At 61.5% G+C, this 25,351-nt stretch overlaps 1 protein-coding gene across 1 annotated transcript in view; it reads right to left on the bottom strand.

Annotated features, from left to right (window-relative positions):
* The window catches only part of MUC2 (mucin 2, oligomeric mucus/gel-forming), a 36,155-nt gene extending 16,459 nt beyond the window's left edge, over window positions 1-19,696 (bottom strand). Inside the window, exons 1-28 of the mRNA XM_073022674.1 lie at window positions 19,621-19,696; window positions 18,673-18,943; window positions 17,405-17,519; window positions 16,932-17,022; window positions 16,742-16,851; window positions 16,452-16,662; window positions 16,093-16,218; window positions 15,504-15,621; window positions 15,287-15,425; window positions 14,918-15,028; window positions 14,760-14,829; window positions 14,344-14,481; window positions 14,089-14,253; window positions 13,521-13,615; window positions 13,188-13,314; window positions 12,588-12,843; window positions 12,302-12,354; window positions 11,715-11,815; window positions 11,160-11,311; window positions 10,681-10,819; window positions 9,908-10,018; window positions 9,647-9,826; window positions 9,266-9,505; window positions 7,897-8,053; window positions 6,694-6,841; window positions 5,387-5,430; window positions 4,770-4,985; window positions 3,533-3,701 (exon numbers count right to left, since the gene is read on the bottom strand). Coding sequence (XP_072878775.1) covers window positions 3,533-3,701; window positions 4,770-4,985; window positions 5,387-5,430; window positions 6,694-6,841; window positions 7,897-8,053; window positions 9,266-9,505; window positions 9,647-9,826; window positions 9,908-10,018; window positions 10,681-10,819; window positions 11,160-11,311; window positions 11,715-11,815; window positions 12,302-12,354; window positions 12,588-12,843; window positions 13,188-13,314; window positions 13,521-13,615; window positions 14,089-14,253; window positions 14,344-14,481; window positions 14,760-14,829; window positions 14,918-15,028; window positions 15,287-15,425; window positions 15,504-15,621; window positions 16,093-16,218; window positions 16,452-16,662; window positions 16,742-16,851; window positions 16,932-17,022; window positions 17,405-17,519; window positions 18,673-18,943; window positions 19,621-19,696 — 3,929 coding nt within the window. The remainder of the gene's footprint in view (window positions 1-3,532; window positions 3,702-4,769; window positions 4,986-5,386; window positions 5,431-6,693; window positions 6,842-7,896; window positions 8,054-9,265; window positions 9,506-9,646; window positions 9,827-9,907; window positions 10,019-10,680; window positions 10,820-11,159; window positions 11,312-11,714; window positions 11,816-12,301; window positions 12,355-12,587; window positions 12,844-13,187; window positions 13,315-13,520; window positions 13,616-14,088; window positions 14,254-14,343; window positions 14,482-14,759; window positions 14,830-14,917; window positions 15,029-15,286; window positions 15,426-15,503; window positions 15,622-16,092; window positions 16,219-16,451; window positions 16,663-16,741; window positions 16,852-16,931; window positions 17,023-17,404; window positions 17,520-18,672; window positions 18,944-19,620) is intronic.
* Window positions 19,697-25,351: the final 5,655 nt, after the last annotated feature.

The following is a 25,351-nucleotide window of genomic DNA, read 5'->3' as shown; positions in this document are numbered from 1 at the left end:
GATAGGTGTTGGTGGAGTGGTTGGGGTCCGTGTGCTCCTGGGTGTTGGGGTTGGTGTTGCTGTCGTGGTGGTGGTGGTGATGGGTGTCGAGGTTGGGGTCTGTGTGCTGGTGGGTGTTGGGGTTGGTGTCACTGTGTTAGGTGTTGGGGTTGGTGTCACTGTAGTGGTGGTGGTGGGTGTTGGGGTTGGGGTCTCTGTGGTGGTGGTGGTGGGTGTTGTGGTTGGAGTCACTGTAGTGGTGGTGGTGATAGGTGTTGGTGGAGTGGTTGGGGTCTGTGTGCTGGTGGGTGTCGAGGTTGGGGTCTGTGTGCTGGTGGGTGTTGGGGTTGGTGTCGCTGTCGTGGTGGTGGTGGTGATGGGTGTCGAGGTTGAGGTCTGTGTTCTGGTGGGTGTTGGGGTTGGTGTTGCTGTCGTGGTGGTGGTGGTGATGGGTGTCGGGGTTGGGGTCTGTGTGCTGGTGGGTGTTGGGGTTGGTGTCGCTGTCGTGGTGGTGGTGGTGATGGGTGTCGAGGTTGGGGTCTGTGTGCTGGTGGGTGTTGGGGTTGGTGTCACTGTGTTAGGTGTTGGGGTTGGTGTCACTGTAGTGGTGGTGGTGGGTGTTGGGGTTGGGGTCTCTGTGGTGGTGGTGGTGGGTGTTGTGGTTGGAGTCACTGTAGTGGTGGTGGTGATAGGTGTTGGTGGAGTGGTTGGGGTCTGTGTGCTGGTGGGTGTCGAGGTTGGGGTCTGTGTGCTGGTGGGTGTTGGGGTTGGTGTCGCTGTCGTGGTGGTGGTGGTGATGGGTGTCGAGGTTGGGGTCTGTGTGCTGGTGGGTGTTGGAGTTGGTGTCCCTGTCGTGGTGGTGGTGGTGATGGGTGTCGAGGTTTGGGTCTGTGTGCTGGTGGGTGTTGGGGTTGGTGTTGCTGTCGTGGTGGTGGTGGTGATGGGTGTCGAAGTTGGGGTCTGGGTGCTGGTGGGTGTTGCGGTTGGTGTCACTGTGTTGGTAGGTGTTGGGGTTGGGGTCTCTGTGGTTGTAGGTGTTGGGGTTGGTGTCACTGTAGTGGTAGTGGTGGGTGTTTGGTTTGGGGTCTCTGTGGTGGTGGTGGTGGTGATGGGTGTCGGGGTTGGGGTCACTGTAGTGGTGGTGGTGATAGGTGTTGGTGGAGTGGTTGGGGTCTGTGTGCTGGTGGGTGTCGGGGTGGGGGTCTGTGTGCTGGTGGGTGTTGGGGTTGGTGTCGCTGTCGTGGTGGTGGTGGTGATGGGTGTTGAGGTTGGGGTCTGTGTGCTGGTGGGTGTTTGGGTTGGTGTCACTGTGTTGGTAGGTGTTGGGGTTGGTGTCACTGTAGTGGTGGTGGTGGGTGTTGGTGTTGGGGTCTCTGTGGTGATGGTGGTGGGTGTTGTGGTTGGGGTCACTGTAGTGGTGGTGGGGATAGGTGTTGGTGGAGTGGTTGGGGTCTGTGTGCTGGTGGGTGTTGGGGTTGGGGTCTGTGTGCTGGTGGGTGTTTGGGTTGGTGTCGTTGTTGTGGTGGTGGTGGTGATGGGTGTCGAGGTTGGGGTCTGTGTGCTGGTGGGTGTTGGGGTTGGTGTCACTGTGTTGGTAGGTGTTGGGGTTGGTGTCTCTGTGGTTGTAGGTGTCGGGGTTGGTGTCACTGTAGTGGTAGTGGTGGGTGTTGGGGCTGGGGTCTCTGTGGTGGTGGTGGTGGTGGGTGTTGTGGTTGGGGTCACTGTAGTGGTGGTGGTGATAGGTGTTGGTGGAGTGGTTGGGGTCTGTGTGCTGGTGGGTGTCGGGGTTGGGGTCTGTGTACTGGTGGGTGTTGGAGTTGGTGTCGCTGTCATGGTGGTGGTGGTGATGGGTGTCGAGGTTGGGGTCTGTGTGCTGGTGGGTGTTGGGGTTGGTGTTGCTGTTGTGGTGGTGGTGGTGATGGGTGTCGAAGTTGGTGTCTGGGTTCCTGTGGGTGTTGGGGTTGGTGTCACTGTGTTGGTAGGTGTTGGGGTTGGGGTCTCTGTGGTTGTAGGTGTCAGGGTTGGTGTCACTGTAGTAGTAGTGGTGGGTGTTGGGGTTGGGGTCTCTGTGGTGGTGGTGGGTGTTGTGGTTGGGGTCACTGTAGTGGTGGTGGTGATAGGTGTTGGTGGAGTGGTTGGGGTCTGTGTGCTGGTGGGTGTCGGGGTTGGGGTCTGTGTGCTGGTGGGTGTTGGGGTTGGTGTCGCTGTCGTGGTGGTGGTGGTGATGGGTGTCGGGGTTGGGGTCTGTGTGCTGGTGGGTGTTGGGGTTGCTGTCACTGTCGTGGTGGTGGTGGTGATGGGTGTCGAGGTTGGGGTCTGTGTGCTGGTGGGTGTTGGGGTTGGTGTTGCTGTCGTGGTTGTGGTGGTGATGGGTGTCGGGGTTGGGGTCTGTGTGCTGGTGGGTGCTGGGGTTGGGGTCACCATGGTGGTGGTGGCGATCGGTGTCGGGGTTGGTGTCTCTGTGCTAGTGGGCGTTGGGGTTGATGTCACTGAAGTGGTGGTGGGGATGGTTGTCGGGGTTGGGGTCACTGTAGTGGTGGTGGTGATGGGTGTTGGGGTCAGAGTCTCTGTGGTGGTGGGTGTCAGAGTTGCAGTCTCTGTGGTGGTGATGGTTGTGGTGGGTGTTGAGGTTGGAGTCTCTGTGGTGGTGGTTGTCATGGTCGTGGGTTGGGTGACACACTTACAGCACTGAACGTTGATCTCATAGTTGAGGCAGAAGGCCATAGGAATGACCCCACCTGGCTTTTGGTCTTCATTTTTGCATACTAGCCCCACAGAGACGTCACACACCACTGTTTGTCCAAGCTGTCCAATGGAAACATCAGGATGCATGGTGGCTCTGCAAGAGATGTTAGCTGCCCATCCTGGTTCACAGATGTCTCCAATCAATTCTGTATCTCCACCTGGTTTGTTAAAGTCAGGTTTTCCAGAATCCAGCCAGCCAGTCCAATTGCAGACAGGCACGCATGGGGTAGTAGGGGTTGTCGTTGAGAATGGTGAAAATGTAGAAGGAGTTATTGATGGAGAGAGAGGAGTAGTTGTTGGAGGGATGGGAGTGGTGGTTGGTAGAGGGCTGGGAGTGGTGGTTGTTGGAGGGCTGGGAGTGGTGGTTGGTGAAGGGGTGGTTGTGGTTATTGGAGGGCTGGGAGTGGTGGTTGGTGGAGGGGTGGTTGTGGTGGTTGTTGGAGGGCTGGGAGTGGTGGTTGGTGGAGGGGTGGTTGTGGTGGTTGTTGGGGGGCTGGTAGTTGTGGTTAGTGGAGGGGTGGTTGTGGTGGTTGTTGGGGGGCTGGGAGTGGTGGTTGGCGGAAGGGTGGTTGTGGTGGTTGGTGGGGGGCTGGGAGTGGTGGTTGTTGGAGGGCTGGGAGTGGTGGTTGGTGGAGGGGTGGTTGTGGTGGTTGTTGGGGGGCTGGGAGTGGTGGTTGGTGGAGCAGTGGTGGTACAAGCCATGGGCAGGCAACAATTGACACGTATCATGTAGTCGTAACACAGTCCAAATGGTCCATTTTCAAACTGGTCTTCATTCTTGCAAATGAACCCAACAGAGACATCGCACTGCACCTTCTGGCCTAGCTCCTGCAAGCTGAGGTGAGGATCCTTGACCGACCTGCACTCGATGTCCTCAGGGGCCCTGCAGACCCCATCAAATGTCTCTCGGTCACCGCCGTCGCTGCCACTGCTGGGGTGGTCCTCGTTGATCCAGTCAGACCAGAAGCAGCACACCTCTAGGGAAGCAAAACCCAGCTCTTGTCACTCGCACCTGGGGAGAGGCACCTCCAGGAGGCCACCAGGATTCAGAGAACCCAGGGGCCTCCATGACCGTGCCCCAGATGCAATCTCTCTTTTCCGTGTCATTGCCAGAAAACCAGAGTGCAGGCTCAGAGAGCTCAGGGTTGGACACCACTTCCATCCTCATTTTGCAAGTGAAAACCTAAGCCCAAAGAGACAGGGCCACCCAGCGTATGAAGGACCCTTTCCTCAGCTATTTTCAATACTTTTTGCAAAGAATCAATAATAAGAAAGCTGCCTGTTCCAATAAAGAAGTGTGCCAGAAGGGGCTTTGTCTCCACTCTTAACCAGCAATATTGTCACCAACAGCCAATCAGGTCTCACTTTAGGCCCTGGCCTCAGCAAACCATGAATGAAGTCACCAAAATACACCTATCTTTGGTCCGTAAGCAGAGGAGTCTTGCCCTACCAGCCTCACATCTGGGCCCTGAAGGAAGCATCCTGCGGGTGATTTTATGAGACTTCACTCCTCCCACCCTGCTTGTCGTCGTGAATATCATCACCGTCACTTACCCGGAGTTGTTGATAAAACTGCAATAAAGCAGGAAGAAAAGAGGATATCATTATATAGTTCAAGATTTTTTAAAATCTTGTCTTACTTTTTTAAAGTTTCTTTTTTCTGTGGCTATCATACCCCTGGTGGCTTGTTCGGTGGTAGCTAGGATTTCAACCAGAACAAACGCAGGCGAACGTAAGAAAATTTCTCTAACCCTTAGGGATACTTTCCTGCTGGTTTTCAGAAATCTCCCCAGATGATCCTCCACTCTGGTTTGGGCTTGGGGATGTGGTCAGTATGCTACCATCTGAATGCACCAGGGCAGGGGAGCCAGGGCACGCCCCTCACACCTCAGTGCAGAGGAATGTCACCGTTCACCTCACTCTGCAGCTGGTGTGCAGAGGTCAGAGCCTGGCTGCAGTGGGCCAGGGCCTGCCCCTGAAAGAGCCCTGTGTGTTGGATGCTGGATGCAGGGGAAGGTAAGAGCCTGAGGAAGCACAGGGGGAACCAGGGGCCTTACCTGTGCTGGAGGTTGGGGTGGTGGTGGTGGTGGTGGTGGTGAAGGTGGTGGGGGTGGTGGGGAGGGTGACGGTGGTGAAGGTGGTCAGAGTGGACGGGAGTGGTGTAGTGGAACAGATGTTGAAGTACTTTTCCACCGTCCCATTGGGGCCACAGAACTCCCAGTAGCAGAAGACGCCATCCTGGGTCCGGTTGAGAATCTCTCCTGGAGGTGAGGGTGAGGCCAAGAATCACCTCATTGGGAGCAAGGTAGGGGGAAGGCCAGGTGTGCCTGAGCCCCCACAAGCAGCCAACAAACGCTCCAGTGAGACTACACCTGTCCCGGAGCCCCTCTCTTTGAATAAAGGGAATCTTGCCAGAACGCAGAAGCTGGATCGGGGGAGAGGGTGATGGAAATTCCCCACAGGAGACCGGCACCCCAGGAGAAGAAACAAGATGCGTCACGGCAGCCCCCCAGGACTGATACACATCGGAGGTGGGTCTGAGCTTGGGGGGACCAAAGGGTAGAACCCAGGAGGGAAGCAGCACCCCCACCCATCCAAGGCCCCACAGGCTTCCCCAGGATGGGCCCGGCCACCGCAGGGCTGGCAGCAGAGGGCAACTCACCTTCCTTTGGCCTGCAGATGACTTGGGAGGAGTTGGTGCACACGCTGCAAAGCAAGCACATGGCTACAAGTCACACTCCACTGAGTCCCCCCAGCTACAAGTCCCCCCAACTTCCCATGTGGCTAGTACCGAGCCCAAAGCCCCCAGGCACTGCCCCAAAGCCAGCTCTGGAAGAGTCCCCCATTGGGTTCTAACTGTGGGAACAGAGCAGGGGTGAGGAGAGGAAGGAAAAAGCCAGACCCAGAGGACGGTATGAGAACAGAAGACCCCCCACCCCAGTGAGGGACTGGTGCCTCTGTGGCCTGGCTCCTGTGTGCATGCATGACTGTGTGACTGTGTGTGCCTCTGTGTCCATGCATGTGTGCCTGTGTGACTGTGTAACTGAGTGTGTGCCTGGGTGTCTGTATCTTTGCATGTGTGCATGTGTGCACTGTGTGCATGTGGTGCTTTGTATGACCGCGTGACCGTGTGTGCCTGCGTGTCTGCGTCCATGCATGCGTGCATGTGTGACTGTGTAACCGTGTCTGCCTGGGTATCTGTGTCTAGGCATGTGTGCATGTGTGACTGAGTGCATGTGTGCATGTGTGACTGTGTGTACGTGTCACTGTCCATGCATGTGAGCATGTGTGCATGTGTGACTGTGCCTGCGTGTCAGTGTCCATGCATGTGTGCACTATGTGCAAGTGTGACTGTGTGTGCCTGCATGTGTCTGTGCATGCGTGCTTGTGTGTTCATGTGACTGTGTACCTGCATGTCTGTGTCCAAGCATGTGTGCATCTGTGACTGTGTGTACACGTGTGCATGGTGTGACTGAGTGTATGTATGTGTGCCTATGTTCATGTATGACTGTGTGTGCTCATGTGTGATTGTGTACCTGGGTATCTGTTTCCAGGCATGTGTACATGTGTGCACTATGTGCAAGTGTGACTGTGTGTGCCTGCGTGTCTGTGCATGTGTGCATGTGTGTACATGTGACCGTGTGCCTGCAAGTCTGTGTCCATGCATGTGTGCATGTGTGACTGTGTGTGTGCCCGGGTATCTGTATCTAGACATGTACACATGTGTGCACTGTGTGCATGTGTGACTGAGTGTGCCTGTGTGTCAGCGTCCATTCATGGGTGCATGTGTGCATTGTGCATGTGACTGTGTGTGCACGTGGTATGCTGTGTGCATTTGTGTGCATGTGCACCCATGTGGAATGGCTGTGTGTCCATGTATTGTGTTCACTGTGTGCTCACACATGTGTGTGTACTCATGTGCCCATATGTGCAGCTCCTCCAGGTCCCCTGCCACGTGGGCTTAGATACCAAGACTTGCAGATCTCCTCAGTGGGAACCGACACTCCAGGTGGGTAGTGGGTGTCCTCGATGTAGCAGCCACACTTGTCTGCAGTGACACACTTCTTCCCGTCCTCGTCATAGATGGGCCTGTCCTTGGGGCACCGGGGATAGCAGCCTGGTGGACACAGGGCATGGGGTTGGGACCACCACAATCCACCACACCCCACCCACCATCCCTACCCCAGCAGGTCTTTCTCCAGAGGATGCCCCTCTGGGAACGCCAGGGACTGGAAAGGCAGGGCCTGGATCTCCCCACCCCACTGGGCTCTGAACGATGCCCGCTGAGGAGCCCTGCCCAGTCTAATCGGGCCCCTGAGCAGCCCTGAGTCCCAAGACCCATGTTCCTCTCCCATGGCGGGATACTCCCTCCCAAACTTCCTACCAGTCCCTCCTTCACGTCACTGGTTCTCAGCTCAGACGCCAACACCCAGAGGGGCCTCCCCTGACCTGTGCCTGAAATGCTCCCCAACCCGCCCTGCTCTGTACAAACCTCAGCACCTCCCACCCCTGCCACTCCCAGTTTTCATGCCAGCCTGCTTCCCTCCTGACCCTGCAGCAAGAGGAGCCTGGCCACCCTGGGGTGTGGGTGCCCTGAGGGTCAGGCCTCCCTCCGGGTGTCTCCATGAGTCTCCAGACAACATCAGCCTTCAGCCCCACACAGCCAGGCCCATTGGCTGTTGACTCTCCCGAGGGCCGCCCGGTTCACCCTCCAGGCCCCTCAGCCGTCACCCCTGCTGAGGCCCGCCCCACCCTGCTCACCCTCCAGGTAGGACACGGAGATGTTGGAGTGGATGCCGTTGATGGTCCTGCAGGTCTCGAAGCTCCGGTTCCCACACGGCTCATAGTGCCACTCACACTCATGTGGAGGGTTGTAGTAGTCGCAGAATACGGCTTGGGGGAGACAGGGCCAGGGTCAGACGCAGGAGGGCTCGCTCAGGCGTGGGCCGGGGTGAGGGTGAATCTGGGGTGGGGGGCTGGGGCGCAGATGTATCAAGCTTGCTCTGCCAACCCAGGTCCCATAGGGCCCCAAAGAAGGGCACTGGAGAAGTCGGGGAAAGGGGGGGTGATGCACGCCCGTCACCTGGATGGGCAAGGAGTGCCGCCCCGGCCCGCAATACAGCACCTCCAATCCCCCTCCTGGCCCTGGGTCCAGTTCGGGCGGGCTCTTACGGCACAGGTCTGGCGTCCTCCAGAACACGCAGGCGCCCTCTTTGGTACACTCCTGGGCATAGGAGGCCACGGCAGAGCAGAAGCACTCGCAGTCCCCACCCGTGTCACAGGAGCACGAGTCATGCACGCAGGCCTCGTAGAAGGGCTTGGGGTCCACCTGGGGAGAACACCCTGGTCTGTCCTGGGCCCGTGCTGCCTTCATGGGGCCAGGACTTCCCCGGTGCCCTGGAGCTCAGGACCCAGAGGCCAGCCCTGCTCCTGGGACAGGGCACGTCACCCAGCACCAGCCAGCCAGGGCCCCAGCAGGGCCAACCTTGGGGAGAGGGTCCAGAGACGCCTGTCCCGCCGTGGCTGTGCGGACCCATCACCCAGCCCTCTGCATCCTCAGCTGTAACATGGCCATCCTAGAACCCGTCCTCCGCTGTAACATGGCCATCCTGGAACCCGTCCTCCCTAGCTGCCTGTAGCTGGGGATGTGTGGGCATGGGGGGCACATGTCCTTTCTCCCTCCAGGTGAATATCTGAGCCTGGGGAGGCAGAGGGAGGCTGGGGGTCCAGCCCAGGGTCTCAGAGGGGAGGCTGATTATATGGTCACGTGACCAAAGGATGCAGCGGCCAGAGTCAAAGCTGGAAGACAAGTGCTGTATGGTGACGCAGCAGGGCGACTCCTGAAGGTGTGGAGGAGCGTGTGGAGAAGCCCCCAGCCCCAAGAGCACCCAAGACCTCACCCTGCTGTGGCCACGCCCTGATCATTAGCATGCTCTACGGCACCCTAACCACGTCCACAGTCAGCCCATAGCCCTGCAATGCCTAGTCGGCCCCACCCACAGCTGCAACCCACCTGCAGCCCTGGTCTACCTAGTTGCCCCGCCCATGGCCCCGCCCACAGTCACCGCCCACCTACAGCCCTGCTCTGCCTACAGTCGGCCCCGCCCATGGCCCTGCCCACAATAACTGCCCACCTACAGCCCTGCTCTGCCTAGTTAGCCCCGCCCAAGGCCCTGCCCACAGTCACCGCCCACCTACAGTCCTGCTCTGCCTAGTTGCCCCGCCCGTGGCCCCGCCCACAGTCACCGCCCACCTGCAGCCCTGTTCTGCCTACAGTCGGCCCCGCCCATGGCCCTGCCCACAATCACCGCCCACCTACAGCCCGGCTCTGCCTAGTTGCCCCGCCCATGTCCCCACCCACAGTCACCGCCCACCTACAGTCCTGCTCTGCCTAGTTGCCCCGCCCGTGGCCCCGCCCACAGCCACCGCCCACCCACAGCCCTGCTCTGCCTAGTTGCCCCGCCCGTGGCCCCGCCCACAGCCACCGCCCACCCACAGCCCTGCTCTGCCTAGTTGCCCCGCAGTGGCCTGGCCAGCCCACCTTGCCATGGCAGATGCTGAACACATCGCTTTTGAGGATGCTGCACTGCTTCTCGGCCCAGGAGCGGCGGTGCGGGTTCAGGCTGCAGGGCTCGGGGTTGGTGCTCACGTCCGGGCAGGTGGGGGCCTCCTTCCAGCTGTTCCCGAAGTCCAGCCCGCTGCTCACCACCATGTGGTCCCGTCTGGTGAAGTCGTTGTTGGAGTGGTCATCAAAGTTCCCGCACAGGCCACACACGGTGCCCTGCAAGAGACAAGCACCCCGGGGGCTCCGAAAAGGGGCTGGAGGGAGGGCAGGGGCTTGTCCCGAAAACACCAGGGCAGGGGGTGGGGGGCTGGCCAGGAGAGGACAGGAGAGGGCAGGGCAGGCAGGGAGGTAGCCCACCTTGTAGGAGGGAGCCAGCTTGATGAACACGGTGGTCCTCTTGTCCCAGATGACAATGATGCCCGTGCTGGACTCCACCACCAGGTACTGGCCGACCTCCCGCGTGGTGTAGGTCACATGGTGACCCTCGTCGCGCTGAATCACCACACGGTGCTTGTCTTCCAACTTCAGCTCCGTGCTCTGCCCGGAGGAGAGGCCCAGTCACTGGTTGGTCTGAGGGTCCCGCAGGGCTCACACATTCCCGGGGCCAGCAGCACTCACCCCAATGAAGATCTTGATGGCCTTGGAACAGGTGACGCCCGTCGTGCCACAGGGGACGTTCTCGGTAATGATGCTGAATGAGCCCAGTGAGGAGTTCTGGCCGCAGTAGTCCTGGGGGCCAGGAGGGCAAGGTCAGCCAGGACAGCTGGGCCCCAGGTGTCCCAGGGCACACCCGCCCCAGTTGGCGGGGCCAAAGCCACTGAGCAGACAAACCAGGCCCTGGCCCTGCCCATCCGAGGACCTGACCCAGCTGCAGGCCCGTACCCTGTCCCTGGGGATCACAGTGCCTCAAAGGGCTATGGGATTTGGATCTGGAGAGCCTCGTGGGCAGCGGCCTAGCCCTGGCCCTTACTCAGCTCCCCATACAGGTGCCCTCGGTCCCCATGGCTGGGGGGTCAACCCCACCCGCCCTGTACACCCAGAGGAGGACCCAGAGGAGGACCCACAAGAGGGAGGACCCAGAGGAGAACCCAAAGGAGGACCCAGAGGAGGACCTGGAGGAAGACCACAGAGGAGGACCCAGAGGAGGACCCAGAGGAGGGAGGACCCAGAGGAGAACCACAGAACTGGGCAGTGCAGAGGGGTTTTACCACCCCCACCCAGCCCTGGCTAGAAGACCGAATCCTCCTGCCAGTGCGGGTGTGGGTCTGGGGCTGAGGAAAGGCCGGCCTTCCCAAGTCTCAGGGTTTCCCAGGGAGCTGAGCACTGGGCTCGGGGCAGGCAGAGGGTCCCTGACCACAAGCAGCCCAGCCAGGCAGTGCCCGTGACCATACCTGAACAGCCACATAGGAGCAGTGTCCGTCAAAGTCGTAGTACTTCCCATCAAAGGTGATGTAGTGGCCGCTCCCGTAAATGGAGCAGGTGCCATGGCACAAAGCCTGGGTGCATACCCAGCGTCCTCTCTGGCAGGTGCTGAGGAGGACAGGAGAGGAGCCTGAAGGGACCCAGGACCCGCTCATGGGTGCCTGGAGGAGACCCTGGACACCTTGCAGACAGCTCCCTGTGTCTCCCACACAGAACACCTGCAGGCTCCAAAAGTGGCTCCAAATGTCCCTTCTATGGCTTCAAGACCAGCAGCTGACATGAGAGACCATCCTGCCCATGGGACAGGGTCTGCCACAGGATCTCGCAAGACCCAGGCGGACCCCCCCAGGAGAAGCACCTGCCCCTTGGCCCGCTCTCCAGTGGTCACCCCTGCAGAGAACGTGGGGCCTGGAAGGCAGCCGGGACAGGCCAGGCCAGGCCAGCTTACCAGGTATTGCAGTCCACCTTGATCTTGGCTCCGGGGGAATATAGGTCCTTGTTATGGATGCAAGGGCATTCCTTCTCCACCACACAGCCGCCCCGGCCGTCGTCCATCAGCCCATCGGGGCACACACAGCCACTGACACACTCTGTGTGGTACTGGAGACAGCCAGAGAGTGGGGTTCAGGGGTGGACAGGTGAGGCTGCAGCCCACCTGTAGCCCATCAGGATTGGATACGCAGCCAGGAAAGGCCTGACCATGCAGTCTCTGTCACATCCCAGACCTCCCACCACTCCCCCTAGCCTGGGCTCAGGCCTCCCTCCCCTCAGACCCGCCACAGGGCAGGGAGACGGTAAGGGCTGCTGGCTGAGGGCCCTACACTGGCCCCTGTGCCCCAGTGGTTCACAGGCTGCCACTTCCCTCCCAGGGACAGGGACAGCATCGACAGGTCCTGTGTCCTCAGGACTCAGCACCCAGACCCTGGCAGGGGGCACAGTACAGGAGCCAGGCTCAGTCAGCCAGGAATCCCTGCCCGCCCACAGCAGCACCCCCAGCACGCACATAGCCGGCGGCCAGCGTCTGACAGCTGAGGGCTCGGGGCTTCCAGATGGCCATTGCGGTCAGGTTGCTGCAGTCCACGTGGATCTTTGGGGCTGTGCAGCCTGTGGGACGGAGGGGCCGCAGCTCCAGCTGAAACTGGGGGTCTCAGGCAGGCTGGGGAGGGCTGGTCAGGGAGGGTGGCCAGGGCAGGCGGGGAGGGGTGGCTGGGGAGAGGTGGCCGGGGCAGGCAGGGAGAGGTGGCCGGGGAGAAGTGTCCAGGGCAGGCGAGGAGAGGTGGCTGGGGACAGTGGCCAGGGCAGGCGGGGAGGGGTGACCGGGGACAGTGGCCAGGGCAGGCGGGGAGGGGTGGCTGGGGAGAGTGGCCAGGGCAGGTGGGGAGGGGTGGCTGGGGAGAGTGGCCAGGGCAGGCGGGGAGGGGTGGCCAGGGAGAGGTGGCTGGGGCAGGCGGGGAGGGATGGCTGGGGAGAGGTGGCCGGGGCAGGCAGGGAGAGGTGGCCGGGGAGAAGTGTCCAGGGCAGGCGAGGAGAGGTGGCTGGGGACAGTGGCCAGGGCAGGTGGGGAGGGGTGACCGGGGCGGTGCCACTTACTCTGGCCGATCAGATGGATCTGCCTACAGTGCAGCCTCCCGTCCCGGCATACACTGTGGAAAAGGCCGGGGATGAGTGGGGCCCACGCAAGACGGCCACAGACAGCCCACAGCTTCCCCGGGACAGATGTGAGCCTGGTGACTGTCAGCGCCCCCCACCCCAGGCACCCCTCAGTCTTGGGTGTCTCAGCTTCCCCAGGTAAAGTCTCCCAGGTCTCCGCTTGGGGCAGGTCCAGAAGGAGCTCCCCCACCCCCACGCCACACCTGACACCCGAGCAGGTACCCACCATCGTTCTTCCTGCCTGACGACCACATCCCCCGCCTCCAGGTAGAGGCCGCGGTGGTAGCAGGAGCACTTGGCCAGGGGCACGCAGCGGCCCTTCTCGTCCAGGAAGGTGTGGTCAGGGCAGCCGCAGCCGTCCACAGGCGCAAAGCCCTCGAGACAGTGGCTGTCGGCCTCAGAGAGGGAGCGGCAGGTCTGCTGGCAGGTGGTCAGGTTGTACAGGAAAACCTGAGAGCTGGGGCAGGAGCCCACATCCTTGTCTGCAGAGGACCATGGGGTGGCGTGAGGGGCAGGAGGAGCCAGACGCCCAGCTCCCATCCCCAGGGCGGCCAGGGGACCAGGGAGTGCACTCTGGGACCCACTTCCACACTCCACCACAGCTCCAGGCCGGCCCCAGGTTCCGCCCCTGCTATGTGACCGCCCCTTGCTGTAGGAGGAGCTGGTTTCCATCGACCGCTGGCCGATGAAGCTGGAGCCTGGTCCGTGGCCTCAGAGGGCCGACTCCTCTCCCTGGACCACCCGTGCTCAGGGCCCCCAGCCCCGTCCCAGGAGCTCAAAGCGTGGACCCCATCCCCAGGAGGCAGCCCACAGGGACGGCACTCACTGCAGACACGGTCCCGCCAGCCCCACAGCATGACCCCCTTGGCAGCACAGGCGCGCGCGTAGGAGGACAGGGCGGCGCACAGGCAGTCCTCGTTGTTCTGGCAGTTGCACGTGTCATATTTGCACCTCTGGGCGACAGAACAAGGTGGGTGGGCAGTGAGACAGGGAGGCAGAACATGGCCCGGCGCTCACAGACGCAAGCTCACATGCACATGCAGCAACCAGTGGGCCCGGCCGGGTGCATTGAGTCCACGTCACAGGTGGCATGGGGGCCTGGGAGTGCCCTGAGTCCACCTCTATGGCATGGGGGCCTGGGGGTGTGGGTCCCACCCACCTTGTAATACTCAGCGGGGTCCACGACCGAGTGGCACCTGCCAAAGAGGGTCTCTGTCTTCTTCAGGAGGGAGCACCAGTGCTCGGCATAGTTGGCTGGGGAGTAGGGGATCAGAACTTCAGTGGGGCCTGGGACCCCCATGAGATCCCCTGGGCCCTGCTGCCCGGCTGCCTAGGCCCCAGATATGGTTCCTTCTGTGCACCCATACCCAGGCCCCTTCCTCCCCCTGAGTCAAATTTCCAGGCAGCTCCAGGCTGGATAGAGACCCGGGCAGGGCACCCACCACCTCCCGTCTCTCACCCCCAAGGGCCCAGCATCCCGGATGTGATGAGGCAGGTAGGGACCAGCCCAGGCCCTCTTCCGGGTCACCTGGCAGGCTGCCACCATGGCCGCCGTAAACTAGCCACAGCAGGAAGCAGCTGGTGCTGGGCTGCCCCTGGAGGAGAGCCACCTAACTTCTGCCCCTCACCACCCACGTGTCCTGCTGGGAGCCCCATCTGCCCTTCCAGGCCATGGGCCGGGTCCCCCAGGCAGGCTGGGTGGGGGCGCCCGTGTTGCCGAGCCTCACCACTCTCGATGTTCAGGGAGCAGGGATCGTCCAGCCAGTCCAGCTTGTCATGGCAGCTTGACTGTGCCTTCCAGGTGTTGGCAAAGCCGGCCCCCGTGGCCTCCACCAGCCCACTGGCCGTCTTGAAGTCATCACCTTCCAGGCCGTTGAAGTTCCCACAGAGGCCTGAGGGGCCAGGACAGGGTTGGGAAGGGTCTGGGGCTAGCAGGTCCCCCTGTGGGCCTTTGTTGGGGCAATCCCAGTGGGGCCACTTACCCTGCACCTGCCCCTGGGAGGCCTGGTCCAGCGTCAGGAAGAGTTGCATGACTGGGGCCAGCTGCACCTGCAGCCGGAGGCCACTGGCCATGCTCACGATGATGTGGTAGGAAGACGGGCGGAAGACGGAGAAGCTCGCTGCAGGCAGGGGCACGGTGAGGGACACGGTAAGGGGCACAGCGAGGGGCGGGGCTCCCAGGGCCTGCCTGGCCCAGGTGAGCAGCAGGAGGATGTCACCCTCCCACCGCCCCCTCCAGCAGAGGACCCAGGAGAGAGCCTGCCGGGTGCTGCAGGGACCCTCCTCCCATGGAACCTTTCCACCCAGCCTCCTGGGTCCGAGACAGCTGGACTGTCCGAATCACTGCAGGCCCAGCGGAGCTTGAAGGGCCTGGGCCCCTCCCTGGGGCAGAACTCACCGGTCACGTGGGGCAGGTTCACCTGCAGCTCGTTGAGCAGCACGCTGCCATCAGACTTGAAGATGACCACCTGCGGGAAAGGCCGAGGTTGCTCAGGGCTGAGAAGGGCCCCCGTTGGGGCACCTGGGGCTCCAGAAGGAGGGGGCGGCACCACTCACATTCTTCTTCTTGTCGGCCAGCAGCACCACCGTCTTCAGACAGGTCTGCTTGTCCGTGGAGCCGCAGGGGGCCAGCTCGCCCAGGAGAGCGTAGGAATCGTTGTGGTCACCCTGTGATGGGGCAAGAGGCAGAGCAGCAGCTGAGGGCCGGGACGGGCTGCACCCTGCACCCTAGGACCCGTCAGTGGCTTAGAAAGGAAGGCCCGCTTCTTATCCTCCAGCCAGAGAGCAGAAGCACGGTCACCTGCCCCAGGACAGCCCACGGGCACCCTCTGCTTCAGGGACAGCCAGCCCACCCACCCCTGGACGGCCAAGGGCCTGGATGCCAGCCCCAGCTCTGCCCCATACCCCTGACCCTGGGCAGCCTACCTTGGCCAGGACGTAGTAGCAGTCCCCATGGAAGGTGTACATCTTCCCATCGAAGGTGGTGATGTGGGAGCCGCCTTCCAGGGCGCAGGTGCCAGGGCAGGGCAGGTCTTTGCACACCCAGCGGCCAGCGTTACAGACACTGTTGGGCAGTGGGGCACAGGGTCAGGGCTCAGCTGCCCCAGCCTCTGCCGCACCCAGCCCTGGCCCCAGGACTCACCACTGCTCGCAGCCATTGGTGATCTCCTGACCCGGTGTGTACAGGTGTTCGTGCAGCCTGCAGTGGCACTGGCTCACAGGAATGCAGCCGCTGCCCCCGATGTCGTCATACACGGTGCCTGGGACAGCCAGGGAGGTGACGTCACCCCAGCCAGGCCTCCCACCCGCAGCCACCACTGGTCCCCTGCGCCGACGCCTGTGGTCCCCACCTGGTCCCTGGGTTGGGGTCTGGCCATGGGCGCCCAGCCTCCAGGCCACCTTCCTGCCCCTGACAATCGAGCTCCTCCCAAAGGCCTCCAGGCTCCGGGTCAGGGGCCAGGCAGGGGGAAGTCTATCCCCAGGGTGATGACCAGGAAGGCAGCCCCCTTCTCAGCCTCCCTGAAGCCACCCTTTGGGAAGGGCCTCACACCGAGGCCCCTTCTCCCTGGACCTGCCCCTGGTATCGGGTGGAGGGAGAAGCACTTCTGTGCTGCCACTGCCCCCACCACCTAGCGGAGCCGTCCCCTCAGCGCAGGCGAGAACCCGAGGCCAGAACTGCAGGCCTCTCGTTCAGCGGGCAGTGCCAGGGCAGGGCCCTCCTCCACACGCACCTTCCGGGCAGAAACAGCCGTCCATGTGGTGCTCCTCGCACAGGCTGCTCACCTCCAGGTGTGAGCAGGTGTCCATGCAGGGCGAGCCACTCTCCAGGTACACCAGGTTCCCGGGGCAGGTCTTGGCTGGAACCACAGAGGCCACACAGTGAGGGTGAGGCTGGGGCACAGCAGCCGCTCCACGCCGAAGTGCACCGAGAAGGGCTCTCAGCCCGCAGTGAGCGTCCCCCGTGGCTCCCGGTGCCCGGCACGGTGAATGTCCCCCCTGGCTCCCAGCGCCCGGCACGGACACAACTCCCAACCGGGCCTGGGGAAAGCACCAGCGTGGGGTCCCCTGCCTACAGGGTGCTGGGGCTTACGGCAGAATGTGGCAGTCCTCCAGTTCCCGGGCTGGCCGCCGGCATGGGAGCACTGGCGGGAGAACTCGGCCACAGTGCTGCAGATGCAGGTGTCACCGCCCGGGCACCGGCAGCGGTCCTGCTGGCAGGCGCGCAGATACGGCTCCAGCGGCACCAGGTCCTGGCAGTCCGCGAAGGCCTCGGCGGTCAGCAGCCTCTCACACTCGGCGCGCTGGGGACAGACGCAGGGTGGGCATGCTGCTCAGAGGCCAGCTCCGCCAGGACCCCCCCCCCAGAATGAGGGGACTCACGTGCTCGGAGCAGGATGCGAGGGCCACCGTCTCCTCGGGGTCCTCACACACCACATCGGGCTGGTTGATCTTCTGCATGTTCCCGAACTCCAGGGGACTGAAGAACACACCTGGGGACACATGGTCCTTCAGCTGGGGCACCTGGGGGCCCATAGCCCACCCTGCCCCCACCAAGCCCTCCGGGCCTCACCGTCAGAGAGGAATTCTGAATAGCTCTGTAGGCCGTTGTAGTCCCCACAGAGGCCACAGGTGTGGTTCCGGAACTTACTGTCCAGCTCCAGCTGTTGGGGGAGGGAGCAGGTGAGCTGACCTCTCGCCCCGCCCACAGCCTCCAGGGCAGCCACCAGGAACCCCCAAGACTCAAGGCTTGTTTGAGCCCAGAAAGGTGGGGCAGGAAGGCTGGGGTCAGCAGCCAGGGAGCGGCCTGGCAGGGCAGGTCCCTGAGAAGCTGGGTGTGTTTGGGGGGAGGGTGAGGCCTGGGGGGTCAGGGCCAGGCCGGCTTCTGCTGCTGCCCCCCAAGTCCAGCACCGATGCCCCGCGCTGCCAAGGCCCTGCCCCACCCCTGCCCTCTCGGTGAGGGGTCCGAGCACTGCCCTCCCTGCCCTCCCTTGGGGTCCACCCAGAGGCCTGACCAGCCCCAGGAGCCCGGGGAACCCTGAGCACCATGAGGGCGTCCTCCCGGTTCCACAGGAGGGTGAGGCCGGCGCGGGAGTAGACTTTGGTGTAGGCGTCACTCTTCTCGATGAGCAGCCCGGGGCTGTAGTGTGGGGTGCTGACCCTGGCGGGGGCACGTCAGGGTCACTCTTGGGTCCACCACCCAGGCACCTGCGCCCCAGCTTGTCCTCCTGGGACCCCGCCGCCCAAAGGGGACTGAAGCTGGGCACCTGGGGTGGTGGAGGTGGCTCTGCCAGGCCCAGCTCCTGCCCTGGGGCCACCAACTTGGCCATCCTCTGGGGTGGAGGGACATGGGCGGTGGCCGAAAAGCACCTGTCCGTCTCTGGCCGGGCTTCCCCAGCAGAGCCACCTCCTGCCTGCACGCCCTCCTCTCCATTCCCCCCTCGGGGCACGGTCCTGGGCAGGGTCCCCTCTCAGAGGCCCTGAGGGCACCAGGTTGGGAGAAGAGGGAGGGCCAGGCTGCCCAGCCTCCTTCCAGGCCCCCTGCTTGGTGGAACATCACCCCATGGGGCCCCAAACCCCCACCAGACTGCCCCTGAGGCTATCAGGGGCCCTACACCACCTCCTGCCAATGCCCCTTGCTGGGCCAGGTAGAGGCACTCACCCCAGCCTCTGTGCCTCGGTCCCCAAGGGCCTCTACCCACCCACCCGTGCCCACCCCTGAGGGCCTTTACCCACCCGCCCGCCCACACCTGAGGGCCTCTACCCACCCGCCTGCCCGTGCCTGTGCTGGAGCCCCTTGCAGGAAACTGAATCCCCAGGCAAAAGAGGGGCAGGTCCTGCAGGTGGGGAACCCGCTAGACAGGAATGCACTTACAGGGCCTCATTGTTCTGGAGACAATAGGGGAACAATAGCTGGGAGTGGGGAAGGGGCTCCCACAGCCCCCCTGCACCAACTTCTGTAACTCTAGCCTGGGGTGGGCGCACACACACAGCCACTCCATGCACAGGACCAGAAACAGAAACAGGCAGCCTCCAGGGGTGCCAAGGCTGTCCCGAGCCTGGTGGGCTCCGAGGGGAGGGCCGTCAGGGACACAGGCAAAGGGGTAACTGAAACCCCTCGCCTATGGGGGGAACGGTGGGGGCTCGTCAGTGTTTGTTGAATGAATTAGTGACCTGAACCCAAACCTCAAGGCTGTTCTCCTGAGCTGTGTGCCAGGGCAGAAGGGGTCTCCTAGGGCTACAAGGAAGACCCCTTTAGGAACCATCAGCCCCCTTTGCTAGGATGTGGAAGGGGTGCCACCGACCACACTCACATGGCCCCGTTCAGCACAGCCAGGTGGCGGGTGAGGTAGATGGTGTCATCCTTGATGGTCAGCAGAATGGACTCAACCCCGGCGGGGGCCCCAGCCTGGCCCGGGCCCCGCTTTAGGTGCACGGCAAATTCCTTGTAGGAGCCTCGGCAATCGGAGGCGAAGTTGTAGTCGCAGAGGCCGGGGAAGCGGAAGATGTCCCCGTCGAAGGTCTTGTAGTGGAAGTCGCCCCAGGTGCTGCAGACATTGTGGCCATGGTTTCGGGTTCTGCCCTCTGAGGGAACAGCAGTGAATGAGGGGTGAGTGGCCCCGGTGGGGGAAGGCTGCCCGGGCTACCCTCAAGAGGGGGGCCCTGTGGAAGCACCTGGAAGCAGCTTCCAGCCCAGCGCAGGGCCCCTGGCTGGGAAAGCTTCCTATCCACGGACCCTCTGCTGGTCTTTGGTCACCCCACCACAGCGGTCTCAGGGCTTCTACGCCCAGCCTGGTGAGGAGTGTGGCCGGGTGCCCAGCGGGGTGTAGGAGAGGAGGTTCTGGGCACCCCACTTCCCAGCAAGGGCTGTGCTGCCCCAACTCTTCAATGGTCTCTGCCACCTGAGAATGAGGCTTTCTGGTGGGGTCCTGGCCGCCCCTTCCTCCCCTATGGACAATGACGCAGTTCACTGGGGCCTGGGCTGCTGTTTCCACCTGGTGCTGGCCCCAAGACCCACACTGTCATCGGTCAGTCAACCCCAGAGGAATGGCAGGGGAACCCCATCCTTCCAGCCCCTTGAAAGTCAGCAGGGCCAGGGACTGCAGGGGACCAACCCAGGCCAGGAGCCTCAGCAGAGCCACCCATGCTGCTAGGATGCACACGGGGACCACCTCCTCCTCCCAGATGCCACTCGCCTGCCCGCCTGGCCCTGCCCCCAGGACACTCTGCCAGGCCCCAGACCCCTGTGTCTGCTCTCTCACCTGTCTGGAGCTCCGAGCCCCCTGCCACAGACAGGGCCAGGCAGACAGCCGCCAGAGGGGCTAGTGGCAGCCCCATGGTGGCTGGCAGGGCAGTGTGGGTTGCGCCCGGGGGCAGGGGTCTGGTCCTTATATGTCCTGGCACGGGGGCAGGAAGGCAGGGGAGGGTCAAGGGGTGGGTGTGGCATTTGCCAGATGATCAAGAAGACAGCTGCAGGGGCCCGAGCCCCAGTGGGGAAATATTGATTCAGGTTATCAGAGGTCATCTCTTTATGGCTCCCTGGGTAAACACAGCCTTCTTCAGGATGCGGCAGGCCTGTGGCCTGAGTGCCAGCACACACCCAGGGAACACGTCCAGCTACTAGCGGGACAGCCCAGGGTGGCCGGGGGAGGGGCGTCCTGCCAGAAGCATGTCCAGTCAGGCTCCGTAGCCCCCCACGGGCCCCCAGGCCCCCGCTGAACGGGTCCCCAGGCCTGATCAGGCTCATGTTACCCTGGGAGGACCAACCCGTTTCCAGGCCTGACTCCAGAAAGGGGCCTCCCCGAAGGCAGGGAGGATGTGGGATCCTTCGGGGTGCAGGGAGGCCACTGACTTGCATGGGACTCTTGGCCAGGCTCACGGAGCAGTGTCAGAGGCCCCAGGCCCCAACCACCCTCTAAGCCCATCCTTTTCCCAGGCTGGGAAATTCCTTCTCTGAAATTACATGTGATTAGAACTCGGGGAGCACCTGCCCAGCCAGGGGACGTGTTACAGAATGAGGCACACAGGGAGCTGACTGGTGGCCGGAAGTGGCCATCTGCCCCTTCTCCCGGAGACTACATGAGGACCTCGGGCCTGAGAGCTGAGGAGGTGATAGCCTGCCCAGGCTCCCCCGAGCCACCTCTCACTCAGGGTGGGGGTCCTGCCCCTGAGGCTGGGCCTCTGATGAGCCTCGGTCTCGCCCACCAAGCCCAGCAGTTGTCTGGAAAAGCCTGGAGAACCAGAACTCATACCGACCCCAAGCCACAAGACCACTGGGCCCACCACTGCTTGCCCCAGCCCGGGAGGGCACAGGCGGGCTCCCCTTTGTCGCCAGTGGGTAAACTGAGGTCTGGGGGCCCTCCCCTCTCTCTACAATTTTCTCGTCCTGAAAATATAGATGGGCCCTGAGTTGAGTTCGCAGCTTTGGCCCAAGGGGAGGGGGACATGCCAGCAGCATGATGGCAGTGGGGAGGGGACTCACCCTGACAGTTTGGAGACTCGGGGCCCAAGGCACCAAGGCTCTTTCCCTGGTTGACCTGCTGCCCGGACCTGGGGCCTGGGACGAAACCCCTCCTGCCCTCCTGTGGTGCCTGCCAGCACCAGGCCCCAGGGTCTGCACTCCCTGCTAGGACCTGGGCACGTGGAGGAAGCTGTGTGTGTGGCCCGGGCCAGGAGGACCAGGGATTAGGAAACCGGACCCAGCTGGGCCAGGCCAGAGGGGACCATTGTTCACTTCCCGGTGTGGGCCTCCACCCACTGGCACTGAGCCCTGGGGAAACCCAAGGACAGCCCCAACTGCAGACCCCCGACCCTGACATGCTCCAGGGGGCCTTCGGGGCAGAGATTTTCCAGGCCAGGCTCCCCCTGCCCTGGGGGGATTGCAGGAATCCTAGCCGAGCACAAGCTGCCCAGCACAGCCCCTCCGGCCCTGAAGCCTGAGGTGGGTCCCCTGGATCTGACCCTGTGTCCCCTCTGGGCAGGCAGTGGTGGTGCCCAGGCTCGGGGGTCTGACCCTAACACCCGTCTTGGCCCGTGACAAGGTCCCAGGGAGGAGCCCTGTCTGAGCGCACAGGCAGCCCTGCATGGGGCAGGGTGCAGAGAGCTGAACCCCATTCCTAATGGTGAGAGGGAGCTGTTCTGGGGAAGACGGTGAGGGCTCCATCAGGCCAGGGTGACTGTGGAGTCACCGGCACCCCCAAAGCGAGAGTGTCCCCGACCTCTTTGCCTCCAAGCCTCAGCTGGTCCCCACTGCCAGATTCGCAGCATCTACCGGGGTTGTGGAGGTGATGGGGACCGGGCAGGTCAGCAGCTCTGCAGCCACTCTCTTCCCATGTCCTATATGGGTCCAAATGTGGCCCCCATTGCTGGTTACTGAAATGTCGGCCTCCAGCAAGTGCAGAGTGGGAGAGTGGGCAGCCGTACTGCCCTGGGACCCCATCGCCACCCTGTGGCTTTCCCATGGGGTTCGAGGGGCCCCAGTGGAGGGAGAGAGTGGGGGCTTTGACCACTCCAAGGAAAATGCTTGTCGATTCTGCTTTCTGTGACAAGGACGTGAGGGCAGTGGTGGGAATGATCACCCACCAAACGGAGGGCCAGACACGGTCCAGCCAGGAGCCGACAGCCCCAGCCCCGTGTCAGCTCCCAGCCTCAGGCCCCGGCTGGGCCTCAGAGCCAGAGGCCGCGTGGAGTACAGCCTCCCACACAGACAGCATCCTGGTCCCCAAAACCTCTCCCCTGTCCGCCCACGCCCACTGTGTTTACCCTGACAAGACACTGTTGCCAAGGGCTGCACGGAATTTGCAGTAGTGACTGTAGGGAGGAGGCAGCACAGACGTCACAGGGCACCTGAAGTGACAGCCCTCCTGCTGTGTATCCACAAACCTGAGTCACCAGGAAGCCCAGTGAGGGGTAGCCATGCAGGGGTCAGAGCCACTGGAGGAAGAGGGAGAAGGGAAAGGAGGAGGAGGAAGGGGAAGAGGAAGAGGAGGCTGGGGAGGGAGGCCAGAAGAGAGAACCCTATGCTGCTGGGGGAGCCGAAGACAGCAGGTGCGTCCCCTGCACCTGTCCCGGTCGCTCAAACGGTGGCTGTGTGAGTCGGCCTGTCTGGCTGTGGCTCCAGTCTTTGGCATGGCACTGGGCTGGATGCTGCTGTGAAGGGATTTCTCAAATGTGACCCTGGCGAGGCAGGGGGCCCTGACACAATCAGTGCAGGGCCTTGAAAGACAGGGCAGACTCAGACCCCCAAGCACGGCCACTTTCTGGGCCTCCAAAGGTTCTGAGACACCTGGAGGTGTGCACGTCACCTCCCAAGGACTGCAGGGGTGAAAGGGGGGATGTAGGTGCCACTTCTGTGTGAGGGGTGGAGGGTAAGCAAGTGAGCATACAGAGGTGTTTGTTCTCAGGTGAGGGATCGAGAGAGGCCTCAACAAGGCCAGGCCTCCGATGGGCGGGCAGGCACTGGGCAGGCTCCATTGAAGAAAGGGCAGCCCAGGACCAGGGCAATCAGGTGGAGAGCTGTGCTTCAGGAGTTCAGACACCTTGGGGCACTTGCCCCTCAATACTTGGTCCAGGTGTCACATCCTCATACTGAACACTGTCCTCACCACCCTGGCCACACTGTGTGACCTTTCTGGCTGTCCTCCTCCGATTGCCTCAAGGGCAGCAGCCCATGTGGGTTCCCCATGGTCACCCTCACAGCAGATGCACTCAATAACTTTTTGGGCGGGCGGGTGGGTGGGTGGATGGATGGATGGATGGTTGGGAGGCAGGAAGGGGAATGAATGGGTCAGTAGGTAGATGGATGGGATGGATGGATGGATGGATAGATGGATGGATGGATGGATGGATGGATGGATGGATGGATGGATCAATAAATGAGTGGGTAAATGAGTGGATGGATGGATGAATGGGTGGTTGGTTGGATGAATGAGTGGATGAATGGAGGGGGGAGGGAGGAAGGGAAGGAGGGATGGTTAGATGGATAGATGAATGGGTGGGTGGGTGGATGAATGGATGAATGGGTCAGTAGGTGAGTGGGTGGATGGATGGATGGATGGGTGAATGGGTGGGTGGGTGGGTGGGTGGATGGATGGATGGATGGATGGATGGATGGATAGATGAATGGATGGATGGGTGAATGGAGGGGTGGATGGATGGGAGGGAGGGATGGATGAATGGGTAAGGGAGGGATGGATGGATGGGTGGGTGAGTGGATGGATGGATGAATGGGTGAATGGAAGGATGGATGGATGGGAAGGAGGGAGGGATGGATGAATGGGTCAGTGGGTAGGTGGATGGTAGATGGATGGATGAGATGGATGGATGGATGGATGGATGGATGGATGGATGGATGGATGGATGGATAAATGAGTGGGTAAATGAGTGGATGAATGGGTGGTTGACTGGGTGAATGAGTGGACGAACGAAGGGGGGAGAGGGAGGGAGGGAGAGAGAGATAGTTAGATGGATAGATGAATGGGTGGGTGAGTGGATGGATGGATGAATGGGTGAATGAAAGGATGGATGGATAAGAGGGAGGGAGGGAAGGATGGATGAATGGGTCAGTGGATGGGTGGATGGATGAATGGATGGATGAATAGATGGATGAATGGGTGGGTGGATGGATGAATGGATGGATAAATGAGTGGATGGATGGATGGATGGATGGATGGATGGATGGATGGATGGGTGAATGGAGGGATGGATGGAAGGGAGGGATGGATGAATGGGTCAGGGAGGGATGGATGAATGGGTGGGTGGATGGATAAGATGGATGGATGGAAGGATGGATGGATGGGCAGGTAAGTGGATGGATGGATGGATGGGTGGATGGATGGATGAATGGGTGAATGGGAAGATGGGTGGATGGATGGATGGGTGGATGGATGGATGAATGGGTGAATGGAGAGATGGATGGATGGATGGATGGATGGATGGATGGATGGATGGATGGGAGGGAGGGATGGATGAATGGGTCAGTGGGTAGGTGGATGGATGGGATGAGATGGATGGATGGATGGATGGATGAGTGAATGGATAGGTGGATGAATGGAGGCATGGATGGGAAGGAGGGATGGATGAATGGGTCGGTGGGTGGGTGGATGGATGAGATGGATGGATGGATGGATGGATGGATGGATGGATGGATGGATGGGTTAGTGAATAGATAGGTGGATGGATGGAGGCATGGATGAATGGAGGGATGGATGTGTGGATGGGTCGATGAATGGATGGATGAAAGGATGGATGGACAGATGGATAGGTGAGTGAGTGAATGGATAGGTGGGTGGATGAATGGAGGAATGGATAAGTGGATGGGTAGTTGGGTGGGTGGATAGATGGATGAATGGATGAAGGGATGGCTGGATGAATGGACAGAGGGAGGGAAGGATGAGTGAGTGGATGGGTAGGTGGGTGGGTGAATGGATGACCAGATGGATGGATGGATGGATGGATGGACAAATGGACAGATAGATGGATGAGTGGGTGGATGGGTTGATGGATGGATTAATGGGTGGGTACATGGATGGACAAATGAAATCTCCCCTGGTACTGGGGTTCACCTTCTGTGGCAGCTCCACAGTGCTCTACCTCACAAGGGCTCACGATGTGCAGGTACAGGCCAAGTGCTCTATAGCCCCACCTCACTGGAGCCCTCAACCCTGGGAGGAAGGCACTCACCTCACTCCATCCTATAGACAAGGAAACCGAGACTCGGAGAGGGTGAAAGCACTCCTTCAGCTCACCCAGCCCAAGAATGGCAGAGCTGCAGTGTGGTCCCAGAGAATCTTCCCAGCCCCAAACTTACGCTGTCCACCGCTTGATAATGGTGTGGCCACTTCTTGCAAAGGAGACTGTTGCTTTTTGGAGAAACCCCAATCATAAGTAACAGAAAAATCAGGGGTTCCTGGGTGGTGTCATAGCCCCAGGGCAGGAAACTCAGTGCCCCCTTGCTCCTTGCTGAGGTGCCCAAAGGGCAGGGCCCTTCAACAT

The sequence above is a fragment of the Chlorocebus sabaeus genome, chromosome 1 (assembly GCF_047675955.1).
Source record: "Chlorocebus sabaeus isolate Y175 chromosome 1, mChlSab1.0.hap1, whole genome shotgun sequence".
In the NCBI taxonomy this organism is placed as follows: Eukaryota; Metazoa; Chordata; class Mammalia; order Primates; family Cercopithecidae; genus Chlorocebus; species Chlorocebus sabaeus.
The sequence above is the reverse complement of the archived record's forward strand: the minus strand, read 5'-3'. Positions and strand labels throughout refer to the sequence as shown.